The following is a 12,797-nucleotide window of genomic DNA, read 5'->3' on the forward strand; positions in this document are numbered from 1 at the left end:
CCCCCTGGGTTTCCTTCCCCATCTCCCATCCAAGCCATGACCCCTTCCCAGCCCGGCTTAGCAGCGGGTTTAACCCTTCCCTCGCTGGGCGGGGCACTCACTTCCTCGGGTTCTTCTGTAGCAGACGAAGGCCAGGAGGAGGAGGAGGAGGCCGGCGGCCACCGCGTTCACCCTGCCGATGATGGCGCGGGTCAGACCCGGTGCTGCGCTTGGTTCTGATCCCCCTGGGAAGCAGCACCAGGCCGTGAGAACCGTGAGCAGATGGTTCATTACCTGCTGCCCCAGCCCCTCCCCCTCGAGGACCCAGGGACCCACAGAAGAATATTCTATGGGGCTAGTGGGGCAGCAGGAGCAGAGGGGATTCTGGGTAATAGTGGTCAGGGGGTTCACTCCCAATGGCAGAGGGTTGTACTGGTGTGGGGGCAGGGTGTGTGGGAGGGGGATTTACCTCAGGCCCCTTGCTTGCGAAGCCAGCTGGGCCCAGATCCTGCAGCACCCGCCCCCCCTCAGGTCCTGCCCCATCCTGGGAATTTCTCAGCAGCTTCAGCTCACTTCTATGTAGGAATTATATGGGTAGGGGGATGGCAGTAGAGGGGGCTTCTGGCCAGGGAGGGCTCCTTGAGATCATTGGGAGAGCCACACCCTGCTGAAGTGATCAGCAGCAGAAGAGTTAACGGTGCTGTCATCGCAACAGCCATCATTAGGTTCCAAAGTCAACCATATGTCACTCTGAATCAGTGGGTTCAAGTGTTAACACCATGTCTATCTGCATTGATAGATTCCAGGGCTAATGCTCCACTAGGCAGCACTCCAGCAAAGGGGGAGCCCTGCTTCTGAGCCGTTCCCCCAGTCTCTCTGCAGACTCAGGCAGACAGATGGGATACACCAGATCATTATCCCCGGCTCTCCATCCCCGGCTCTGTTCTCCCAGGGGGATACGCACCGAGCTGTGCCCCACACGGGTGACTTTGTGGTGCCAGTGGGAAGCACAGCACCCCGGTTTCTGGGGGCTGGGGTAGGGCTTTGCACTGTGGGGAAGCTGTCCCCTGTCCGCACCAAACCAATCTGGCATCTGTCCAGTGACACCCCCCCGCATATGAAATGAGGAGGCGGGATTTTCAGAGGGGACATTCGCTGTGGGGATCTTCCCCCATCCCACCCATCCAACCATTCACTGCTCCCCCCGGTAGCGGCTCCTTAGGCTGCACAAAGCTGTTTTTGGGCATGGGGGGGGGGGTTGATGGCAATTTCCTGCCCTGGTACCTGGCCTCGCGCTGCCTGGGTGGGTGGAAGTCGGCGCCGTTCCCGGCTGAGTCGGGTCAGTTCCCCCTGCAGGAATAGAACCAGCATCTGTCAGGGGCGGGGTGCAGGGATGAGAAAGCGGGAGCCCTCTTGTCTGTGGTTAGTTATACAGGGAACCTCTCCTCCACCCAACCGGCAATGGTGGCTCTTCCCTGGGCTGAGCCAGTGTCCCCAGAGCAGGAAAGACCAAGGCAGCATCCCACTGGGAAAGGCCCCTGCTCTGCAGCTCCCCCTGGGGCAGGGATCCCCCCTCCCTCAGCATCGAACGTCCAGCAGCTGCTGCTGCCCCCTTGCTGGGGAAACCCCCAGTGATTCCGTCCCTGTCCCCCAGCCGAGCGTCCCCTCTGCTGGGCCCAGGGCTCAGGGCAGAGCCTGGCTCTGAGCGTCCCATTGGTGCAGAGACCCCCTGATCAGGGGCATGCACAGGAATAAAAATGTGGCCGCGATTGGAGGGGTACTTTGTGTGCCCCCCGCAGCCAGAGGAGCTGGCTCTGCTCCCCGGAGGAGATCTGAGCTCCAGCCCCGTTGATTCAGGGGGCCCCTGCTCCTGTTTGTCCTCCTTGCACATGCCCCTGCCCCTGAGGGTCTGGCTGGGTGTGGGGCGGGGAGCGGGGATACTGAGCCGGGCAACTCACCTGCTACCACCAGCTCCACGGGGTCGCTGGGATGTGACCAGATGAACGGGTACAATTTGTGGTGATAATAACAGCTGTAGTTCCCTGCGTGTCTCCAGCTCACATTGCGAATGGGAAACTCAGCCAGGTCCCCAGCAGGCTCCATGTCCTGCAGCGCATTCGGGTTTCCATCTTTGTACAGAAGGAACCTCATGTTCTGGTGCCGACCCTGACACCGGATGGTCACGGCTCCCCCCAGGGCGACCCCCCCGCTGGGGCTCAGGGAGATGGAGGGATTGCGGAAGATGAGCTCTGCAGTGAGAAGGAGACAGGCTGTGAGACAGACCCCGGCAGAGTCACTGCACCCCGTCCTCGCCGCACAGTCCCAGAGACGGGGCCCCTGGGAGAAAACCCAGCCAGAGGAACCTCTCCCAGATCCCAGAGATTCCTGGGAGCTACACCCGGAACTGCCTAAAATCCAGAGCACCCCTCTGTACCCCTCTATGTATTTAATGGGTCCCCACAGCCTGGGATCTAGGACTCCTGAGTTCTATCCCTGGCTCTGGGAGGGGAGTGGGATCTAGTGGTTAGATCAGGAGGAGGGTGGGAGTCAGAAGTGCTGGGTGCTGCACAGACACAGGGAGAAAAGGCCCCCGCCCTAAAGCCAAGTCCTGACGATCTAACCAGACACAAGGTACAGGAGGGATGATAATCCCCCATTCACACAAGGGGAAATGGAGGCACAGGCAGGTTAAGTGACTCATAGATTCATATGATTCATAGATTCTAGGACTGGAAGGGACCTCGAGAAGTCATCGAATCCAGTCCCCTGCCCTCATGGCAGGACCAAATCCTGTCTAGACCATCCCTGATAGACATTTATCTAACCTACTCTTAAATATCTCCAGAGACGGAGATTCCACAACCTCCCTCGGCAATTTATTCCAGTGTTTAACCACCCTGACAGGAACTTTTTCCCAATGTCCAACCTAAACCTCCCTTGCTGCAGTTTAAGCCCATTGCTTCTCGTTCTATCCTTAGAGGCTAAGATGAACAAGTTTTCTCCCTCCTCCTTATGACATCCTTTTAGATACCTGAAAACTGCTATCATGTCCCCTCTTCTCTTTTCCAAACTAAACAAACCCAATTCTTTCAGCCTTCCTTCATAGGTCATGTGACACCCCAAGGAGTGTCCCATCTGCCCAGAGACCCCCATGACAGTCTGGCTGGGTGTGGGGCTGGGAGCGGGGACACTGAGCCAGGCCCCTCACCTGCTACAAAGATCTGCACAATGTCATTGCGATCCGACCAGTCGGGCGGCTCCGATCTGGAGCGAGATCGACAGCTGTAGATCCCTCCGTCTTCCCGCCTGGCGCTGGGAATGGTGAATTCACCCCCGTCCCCAGCAGCGTCCAGCTCCCGGATTTTGATTCCATCTTTATACAGAAATAACCTCCTGCCTTTGCATTGACACTGACAGCGGATGGTGAGGACTCGCCCCGGGGCAATCACCCTGGTGGGGCTGGCGGAGATGGAGGGTCTGGTCGCAGGGAGCTCTGTGTTCACACACAAACAGGCGTGAGATGGGGAGACACAAACCCCTCCCATGTGTCTGTAACCTGCCCTTAGTGCCCAGCCCCAGGGACAGTGCCAGGGCTAAGAGACACCTCACTACATCCACAGCTGGGGTCTCAAACTCAAATGACCACGAGGGCCACATGAGGACTAGTACATTGGCCGCATTACTGACACCTCCCCCCCGCGTCTCGCGGCCCCGCCCTGACTCCACTCCTTCCATGAGGCCCTGCCCCACCTCTTCCCACCCCTTCCCTGCCCTCATTCCAACCCCTTCTCCAAAATCCCCACCCCAACTCTGCGCCCTCCCTGCCCCCAGGGGGAGCAGAAGGGGTGTGGGGTGTGGTGGGGGCTCAGGGCAAGGAGTTGGGGTGTGGGGTGCAGCAGGGTGTTCAGGTCAGGGGGTCAGGGTGCAGGGTGTGGCAGGGGGCTCAGGGCAGGGGGTCGGGTGCAGGAGGGGTGCAGAATACGGCAGGGGGTCGGGGTGCAGGAGGGATGCAGCAGGGGATTCAGGGCAGTGGGTTGGGATGCAGGAGGGGTGCAGGGTGAAGCAGGGGGTCAGGGTGCAGGGTGCAGCAGGGGGCTCAGAGCAGGGGGTCGGGTGCAGGAGGGGTGCAGAGTACGGCAGGGTGTCGGGGTGCAGGAGGGATGCAGCAGGGGATTCAGGGCAGTGGGTTGGGATGCAGGAGGGGTGCGGGGTGAAGCAGGGGGTCAGGGTGCAGGGTGCGGCTGGGGGCTCAGAGCAGGGGGTCGGGTTGCAGGAGGGGTGCAGAGTACGGCAGGGGGTCGGGGTGCAGGAGGGATGCAGCAGGGGATTCAGGGCAGGGGGTCGGAGTGCAGGAGGGGTGCGGGGTATGGCAGGGGCTCAGGATGCAGGAGGGGTGCGGCGGGGATTCAGGGCAGGGGATCGGGTGCGGGGTGTGGCAGGAGGTTCAGGGCAGGGGGTCGGGGTGCAGGAGGGGTGCGGCAGGAGGTTCAGGGCAGGGGGTTGGGGTGCAGGAGGGGTGTGGGGTACGACAGGGGCTGGGGTGCAGGCGGGGTGTGGCACGGGATTCAGGGCAGGGGGTCGGGTGCGGGGTGCGGCAGGGGGCTCAGGACAAGGGGTTTGGTTGCAAGAGGAGTTAGGGGGTTGGGCTCTGGCCCAGCACGCACAAGGGGCAGGGCAGGCTCCCTGCCTGCTTGCCTGCCCTGCCTTACCCCTGCACTGCCCTGGGAAGGGGCCGGAACCTGGGGAAGGAGGGACACAAAGGTCTGTGTGTTGCTGTTGCTTCAGGCACCACCCCCAGCAGCTCCCATTGACCAGGAATGGGGAACCGCGGCCAATGGGAGCTGCTGGGGGCGCTGCCTGAAGCAAGAGCAACACACAGACCCCTGTGCCCCCCCTTCCTCACATTCAGGCCGCTTCCCGGAGCAGCACGGGGGCAGGGCAGGCAGGCAGGCAGGGAGCCTGCCCTGCCCTGTCCCCGGTGCGTGTTGGGCCAGAGCCGTCTAGGTAAATGCTAGGGGAGGGTGGGGGGGCCACGAGGAGCTCATGGGCCACAGAAAATAACCCCACGGGCCGTGTGTTTGAGACCTCTGATCTACAGGGAACCTGTGGGCCAGGTTCTGATCTCAGTCCTTGGGATCAATCCGGAGTCACCACTGACTGCACTGGGGGCAGGGCTGGGTTCTGATCTCAGCCCACCAGGAGGTGACCATATTTCCCTGTGCTGAATACGGGACACCTGGTAAAATTACTCATATTCAAGTGAGTTCAATGGCAATCAATCAGAGCTACGCAGTACAAACCTTCAAATTAACATCAAGTTGACTGAGCCCCTGTTAAAAAGAAATTCTGCGTAGATGGATTCTTTGTATTTACTTTCTTATCTGTGAGGCTTTAGGGTTCACATGGGGAGGGGTGACACACACACTGCTAACCCCCCCCCCCCACGGGGAGAGGTTACACACACACATACACACACTCCCGTATCCCTCTCTCACACAGGGGGGGCGTATCTGACCGAACTGAACCTCTCTGCCCAGCTTTCTCCACCCTCTATGCCTGGCTGGGCCCCCGGGGACGGACCTGCCTCTCCTGGTACCTGGTGCCATGTCTTCCTGAGGCAACACGTGGTGGGGGGTGGACACAGGGTCACATGTCCCCCCTCCCCAGATGTCTGCCAGGGTTCACATCAGAATGATGCCAGCAGCAGCCGTTAGACACTGTGTGGGAGGGAAGGGACGGGAGCTGCTTCCAGCCACCGGGGAGGTGTGGGGGTGGCGGGGGGAAAGGGATGACCTGGCCCATGTCTTTGCAGAGCTCATCTTTCCCCCAGGGATGGAAGCAGCTTGTCCCTTCCTGCCCACACAGTGTGGAAAGGCAGCGAACACCCCCAGGCTGCTGCTGGCCACCCACATAACCCAGCTGCCTCCTGTCCCCCAGCTACCGCGCGGGCAGGAAGGGGTTAAGCCCTAAGGCTGCATTGTGCCCCAGGGCCCAGGGAACCTGACTGCAGGGGCCTCAGTGACCCCGGCCAGAGAGGGGGCTCAGCAGGGGAGGGTGCCCAGGGGACGGAGCAGCCCCGCGCTCCCTGGGGGCAGGACCCAGGGCGAGGGGGTGGGGGGTGAAGGGGGTGCTAAGCCCCTGTCCTGGGGCTGCTGTGAAGCCTGTAGGTTCGGGGTGGAAATCGCTCCCCCCCACACTCCAGAGCTTAGCTGAGGGGTGGAGAGGCTCCCCCGTGCCAGCGCTGTGCGGGGCTTTGGCACACCCAGGGTTCGGCTCCTCCTGGCCAGTGCCCCAGGCCGGAGGGTCTTGGGCTTTTCCGGGGCGCCGGCCCAGCCAAAGGCAGTGGGGGGGAGGAAGGGAGGAGCCTGCCGGCCAGGCGATGGGTGAGCTGAGCACTCCGACCAGGGGCTGGGTCTCCCCACAGCGTTGGGTTGGGCTGCGCCCCACCGGGGGGACATGGAGGAGGAGCTGGGCTGGGGGGGTGAGGTGGCAAAGCAGGGAGAGGACAGCGAGAGGGGGAGACATAAAGGGCCGATGGGTGGGCAGCAGAGGCAACACGTAACCGGCCGCTGCCTGGCACCTGCCCACATACACTAGCCACCGTAGTTCGCACCAGCCAGAAATGGGATGGGGGGTAGGGCCCTGCTGACCAAAAGCCGGCACAGCGGGGGCTGCGCTGATGGACCAGCAGGGGAGCGACTGGCCCCACACGCTGCATCTTCGCCCTTATACCAGCCTTGCACATCCTCCCCCATCGTCGGCCAGCCACTGGACCCCGCCACTCACCCTTGGTGGGCAGGCGGCTGGTAAGCAGGGATCTGGCCAGTATTGATGGGGGCGGGAAACAGAAAATATGGGACAATTTGCCTGTTTTTAAGAAAAAGTTGGGACACCTGCAGGAGGGTTAAATACGGGACTGTCCCATTAAAAATGGGAGGTCTGGTCACCCCCCTTCCCCACAGATACTCACGTCCGGAAAGCCCTCTTTGCCCAGCCAGCCAGCAGCCTGGAAAGGAGATGGCTTGTTAGGGACCAGATCCTTCACACTGGTCTCAGACCTTCCCCCGCATGGACACACACCCTGGTCTCGGATCCCACCCCATGGGCACACGCCCTGGTCTCGGATCCCACCCCATGGACACACACCGTGACCCTGGCTGTCTCTGATACTCACCGAGGAAGAGGACAGTGAGAGCAGATGCCATGATGGGGGCAGCGAGGGGCCCCTCAGCGCTGCCACCAACACTCCCGTGCCCAGGTCTACCAAGCCCCAAATAAGGAACTCAGCTGGTGGCTGCAGCTACAGGAAGCCAACATGGCTCATATCTTCCTGTGTACTTCACACCTCGTCTCTAATCTGCAGGCAAAATCTAGTGTGGTCAAAGCAAGCAGAGGGCTTTGCAAAACCCAAGCAACCCAGGGACCTTCAACCTGGCCAAGCATCATGCAGCTCACAGCTTGTCTGTGTCTCTGTGGAGAGGGGGGACAGGTCACCTCAATGTACCCTGCAGCCTTGAGGAAGGTGCATCAGACTGAGAGCCAGGCAACCACGGGGTCTGGTCTTCAATCTTCCACTGACCACGATTTCCATGAAAATTCCATCCCCTTTTCATTCTGGGTTCAACCCCGGCTGGTGACCCATGTAGGTAAAATTAATACGGGCTTTGGGGGGAGGAACCGGTTTATTTCACTCTCCGGACGGACGGGCAGGGCGGCCGCTGACCCCGCTCCTAGTGTAAGCGAGGGAATGGTCCCGCTATTGTGGGGAACTTTCCTGGCTTATACACGCCCCTGTGGGATTGGCTAGTGAAAGGATCTGAGTCCTTGCTCCCACTCCCTTTACCCGGAGGCCTGCCTGACCTCGAGGGCTCCCCTTCCTCCCTCCCGTGCGGCAGAGTCCTCGTAACCCCGGTGTAGCCTGATCTAGGGTGTACTGATAATATTAATTGGGATAATATGGGAATTTAATTTATTACTTTATTTGTATTTGATCTTAATAATAATAATAATAATTATTATCAATATTAATTAGTATGGGTTTAGGCTCGCCAATCTGTTTGATCAGAAGATAAAAGTTCTTGTCCTGAATCAGGCTCCACAGAATTTATAAAGGACCCTCGGGGGTATGACAGGAAGCTCACACTGGTGAGACAGATATAGTCTTAAAGACTTCTTATTAAAATCAATAATAGTAAGTAAATGGTAAAATACCCAGAGTTGCAAAGTTACAGTAGCATTACTGCTATTCAAAAGATACATGTGGTAATATGGTATTATATGTAACTAAAGCTTTGGTTAACATACTCACACCCTTCCTTGATAACCTGGTGGTGAGAGACACAGGACCAGCCTTGCGGTTCAGGTTTCTCAATTCTTGAGTGAGCGATGCAGTGCTTAGAAAATGCTAAGAGCTATCAAAGCCGACTAGGGTTTACTTGGCTAACTTAAACTTAAATCAAAACCTAATAGACAAACTAAGAATAAAACTTAGGGAAACCGAGCTTAGCCTAGTTCCCTTGAAACTCAAAGTTTAAGAAGAACAAGTATAGCCTACGTAGGTAGATAGAGTGGAGGAAGTAAATGAAAATAGAGTAAAGTGAGAACGGAGACAGTGAGAAATGGAGATGGAGTAAAGTAAGAACAGAGATCCTCTATTGAGGTGGGTTACCTCTTTTATAGGGCAAATGCCGGACCTTCTTCCTCTTATGCCCAAATTTCATTCCTCACCCGCAGAAATGTTAGGGTACACTTACCCCATAGGCTAGTATGTATGTGTGTATTGTTGACAGGTATGTACACACATCAGTCTCTGGTGGTTTACTTATTAAGTCTCTGGGAAACCCCCCCTATGCCATTTTCCATTGTCTATTGGTCTAGATAAAAGGTCATAGACATAGGCGTGGGTACTCATCTAGTTAGGTAACAAGCTATAGGTCAACTTTGCTTTTTGAGTAAAAGGTCTTAATATAGATTTCCTAACTTTGCCTTAGCTTAACATACAGGATATGGCCTGTAGGTCTCTTGCATTACAGCCGAACTTTAATATAAATCTATACATCTATTACAATACATCAAATACTTAAACTATAAGAATATATATATATATATATTCAAAAGCAAGCAGGTTAGTCCTATAGGCTACACCAGCAAGACTGGGCCCCAGATTCCTGGGGGCTCGACCCCCAGTCTTGTTGTGGTCACTTAGGACAGGGGCGCGGGTGTCCCCACTCCAGGGCACTCTCTGCACCCGATGCTTCCCTGACCCACTGATCAGTATATAGAGTTCAGAGCACGTACAATTTATTAAACAACAACTCATAAAAAACAAGTAAAAATGGAGAAGGTTAAAGGAAACAAGTCACCCGCCCTGTGGGCACAGGGACACCACAAACAGCCGTCTCTGCAAGGGAAAGGAAGTTCACAGTCTGTTCCTCACATGTCCCAGGCTTCCTGCTCAGGCCCTGGCCGTGCCACAGTGATACCACAGGGTGACAATCTGTACCTCAAAGTAGCACCCTGGAGCCCCCATATTCACCACTACGATAGAATTATGATAGGTTGGGTACAAAGTTGCCTTGTGAGGCATCATTTTAAAAGTCTTGATCTCTTGAACATTCATGTTCCTTTGCATTGTACAGTAATGTCTCGCTTAACGTGGTAGTTCTGTTCCTGAAAAATGCTACTTTAAGCAAAACCATGTGAAGTGAATCCAATTTTCCCATAAGAATTAATGTAATTGGGGGGGGGAGGGGTAGGTTCCATGGAAATTGTTTTCACCAGACAAAATTTGCCCTAAACAGCTTTTACCATTGAGTTTTACATTCTCTACACAAGTTATGGGGTTACCTTTACCCGAGCTCACAGTAAAAGTATTTACATAAAAGGTGGCCGTTTTGGGGTAAATTTGGTTACACACAGACACCGGCTTAGAGTCAAACAACACACCCACATTGTTACAAACTAGAGAGATTCTATCCCCATCTTTGCTGGTGAGAGGAGCTGGTTTCTCAGGATGATACAGTTCCTGTTGTCCCTTTATTCTTTTGAGTTGGAGTTTAAATCTGTCACTTTTGCCTTAGCTTCTAGTTCCTGCAATCAAATACACCTCTACCTCGATATAACATGACCCGATATAACACGAATTCGGATATAACGCGGTAAAGCAGTGCTCCGGGGGGCGGGGACTGTGGATCAAAGCAAGTTCAATATAACGCGGTTTCACCTATAACACGGTAAGATTTTTTGACTCGATATAACACGAATTCGGATATAACACGGTAAAGCAGTGCTCCGGGGGGCGGGGGGACCGGCGCACTCCGACGTTATATTGAGTAGAGGTGTACATGTCATTGTTTGTTCATGTTCAAACCACAGGTGTTCTCTTTCAGCAGTTTCTCCTTCTATATCGGCTATTTTTGGCTTTTGTTCAAGTTCTAGCTGCTGGCTTTTCACTACAAGTGTTTTCGCTGGGGCTGCTTCCTTATCACTGGCAATTAACAGATTGTGAGCAGCTGGGCAGAGTGAGGGGGACCCTGGGCAGTGAGGCCCAGAGCAGGGAGATGTCCCCAGCCAAGAGGCCCTGCAGGCTGCAGTCGGAAAGGAATCGTAACCCCGACAGGGCAGGGCCGACACTGGGAAGAAGGGTCCTGCCGCGCACAGCGACAGCAAGCGTCTGACCCGCAGCATCTCTGCAGCACGGCCAAGCTGTGGGCAGGGGGCCTGGGACGTGTGAGGAACAGACTGTGAACTTCCTTTCCCTCGCATGGGGCGGGTGACTTGTTTCCTTTAACCTTTCCCATGTTTATTTATTTTTTAGGAGTTGCTGTTTAATACATTGTACATGCTCTGAACTCCATGTAATGATCAGTGGGTCAGGGAAGCACCCGGTGCAAAGAGAGTGCCCCGGAGTGGGGACACCCTCGCTCCTGACCTAAGTGACCATGACAAGACTGGGGGTCGAGCCCCTAGGGATCCGAGACCCAGCCTTGCCAGGGTTACGAGGACTCTGCTACATGGGAGGGAGGAAGGGGAGCCCTCAAGGGCAGGGAGGACTCTGGGTAAAGGAAGTGGGAGCGAGGACTCAGATCCTTTCACTCGCCAATCCCACCGGGGCGTGTATAAGCCAGGAAAGTTCCCCACAATAGCGGGACCATTCCCCCGCTTACACACTGACATGGTGAGAAAAAGCCTCACCCCCGTCCTAAAGCCAAGCCCTGAGGATCTAACCGGACATGAAGTGCAGAAAGGATGATTATCCCCAGTTCTTACAAGGGGAAATGGTGGCACAGGCAGGTTAAGTGACAGCACAAGGTCCCCTGGGGTCTGGGATTCCCGTCCCCCACCCCAAATCTCTAGTGACTGGGAAACCCCCCAGTGACTCCATCCCCACTCCCTGGCTGGATGACCCCTCTCTTGGGCCCAAGGCTCAGGTCAGAGCTGGCTCTGAGGGTCCCATTGGCCCAGAGACCCCCTGTGGGTCTGGCTGGGTGTGGGGCTGGGAGCAGGGACAGTGAGCACAGAAGCTGGGAGGACAACAGGGGATAGATCACTCGCTGATTACCTGTTCTGTTCATTCCCTCTGGGGCTCCTGGCATTGGCCACTGTTGGAAGACAAGATACTGGGCTAGAGGGACCTTTGGTCTGACCCAGTCTGGCCATTCCCATGAGCCAGGCCCCTCACCTGGTACAACTATCCACACGTAATCACTGGGATCTGACCAGTTGGGCGGATCCGATCTGGAGTGAGATCAGCAGCAGTAGAACCCTGCGTCTTCCCGCATGGCGCTGGGGATGGTGAATTCACCCCCATGCCCAGCAGCATCCAGCTCCACCTTTATACAGAAATAACCTCCTGGCCCCGCACCGACACTGACAGCGGATGGTGACGGCTCCCCCCGGGGCGATCACCCCACTGGGGCTGATGGAGATGGAGGGTCCCGGCGCAGGGGGTTCACACACAAGCAGGAGTGAGATGGGGAGACACAAACCCCTCCCCCTGTGTCTGTAACCTGCCCTTAGTGCCCAGCCCCAGTGACAGTGCAAGGGGTAACAGACACCTCACTGCATCCACAGGGAACTTGTGGGCCAGGTTCTGATCTCAGCCCCCTGGGGTCAATCCGGAGTCACCCCTAACTGCAATAGGTGCAGGGCGGAGTTCTGGTCTCAGTCCTCCAGGGTCAATACAAGGAGGTTGAACTGATTTTTAATGGGAACATTCTGGGGTCAGCTCCTCCCCACCCCCTCCCTTAACAATAAAATTTCTCCAGCCCCAGAGATACTCACGTTCCGACAACCCACTCTGCCCGGCCAGCCAGCAGCCTGGAGAGGAGACAGCACATTAGGGACCAGATCTTAGAGCAATTGGATCCTACACCCTGGTCTCAGATCCCCCCAACCCATGGGCACATGCCCTGGCTTTATCCAATACTAACCAAGAAAGAGGATGATGAGAGCAGTGAAAGCAGATGCCATGACGGGGGCAGGAAGGGGCCTCTCAGCGCTGCCACTAACACCCGTCTGCCCAGCTCCACTGAGCCCCAAATAAGGAACTCAGCTGGTGGCTCCAGCTACAGGAAGTCGATGATGTCTCGTCTCTTCCTGCGCCCATCACATCTTTTCTCTAATCTGCAGGCGAAATCTAGAAGAGCCAAAGTAAGCAGAGGTCCCCGCAAAACCCAGGAAACCCTGGGCCCCTCAGCCTGGCCAAGCATCATGCAGCTCCCAGCTTGTCTATGTCTCTGTGGGATGGGAGGACAGGTCACTCTCAATGTACCCTGCAGCCTGGGGGAAGGTGCACCAGGCTGGAAGCCAGGAGGCTA

At 56.4% G+C, this 12,797-nt stretch overlaps 1 protein-coding gene across 1 annotated transcript; it reads right to left on the reverse strand.

Moving 5' to 3' along the window:
• Positions 1-69: 69 nt before the first annotated feature.
• On the reverse strand, positions 70-7,763 carry LOC112061589 (immunoglobulin superfamily member 1-like). The gene is made up of 5 exons (XM_065570964.1): positions 7,154-7,763; positions 6,950-6,985; positions 3,188-3,472; positions 1,938-2,228; positions 70-224 (listed from the first exon to the last, which is right to left on the reverse strand). Exons 1-5 carry the CDS (start codon positions 7,182-7,184, stop codon positions 70-72), a joined length of 798 nt encoding a protein of 265 aa, XP_065427036.1. The 5' UTR covers positions 7,185-7,763.
• Between the last annotated feature and the right edge of the window lie 5,034 nt (positions 7,764-12,797).

This window comes from Chrysemys picta, chromosome 17 (genome assembly GCF_011386835.1).
Source record: "Chrysemys picta bellii isolate R12L10 chromosome 17, ASM1138683v2, whole genome shotgun sequence".
NCBI lineage: Eukaryota > Metazoa > Chordata > Testudines > Emydidae > Chrysemys > Chrysemys picta.

Bases quoted from the DNA above. Each gene is read 5' to 3' on its own strand.
- LOC112061589 (XM_065570964.1), bottom strand. From the start codon at position 7,184: ATGGCATCTGCTCTCACTGTCCTCTTCCTCG. The intron at 6,986-7,153 runs GTGAGTATCAGA...TCTCCTTTCCAG, and splicing joins TCTCACTGTCCTCTTCCTCG to GCTGCTGGCTGGCTGGGCAA. The intron at 3,473-6,949 runs GTGAGTATCTGT...GTGTGAACACAG, and splicing joins GCAAAGAGGGCTTTCCGGAC to AGCTCCCTGCGACCAGACCC.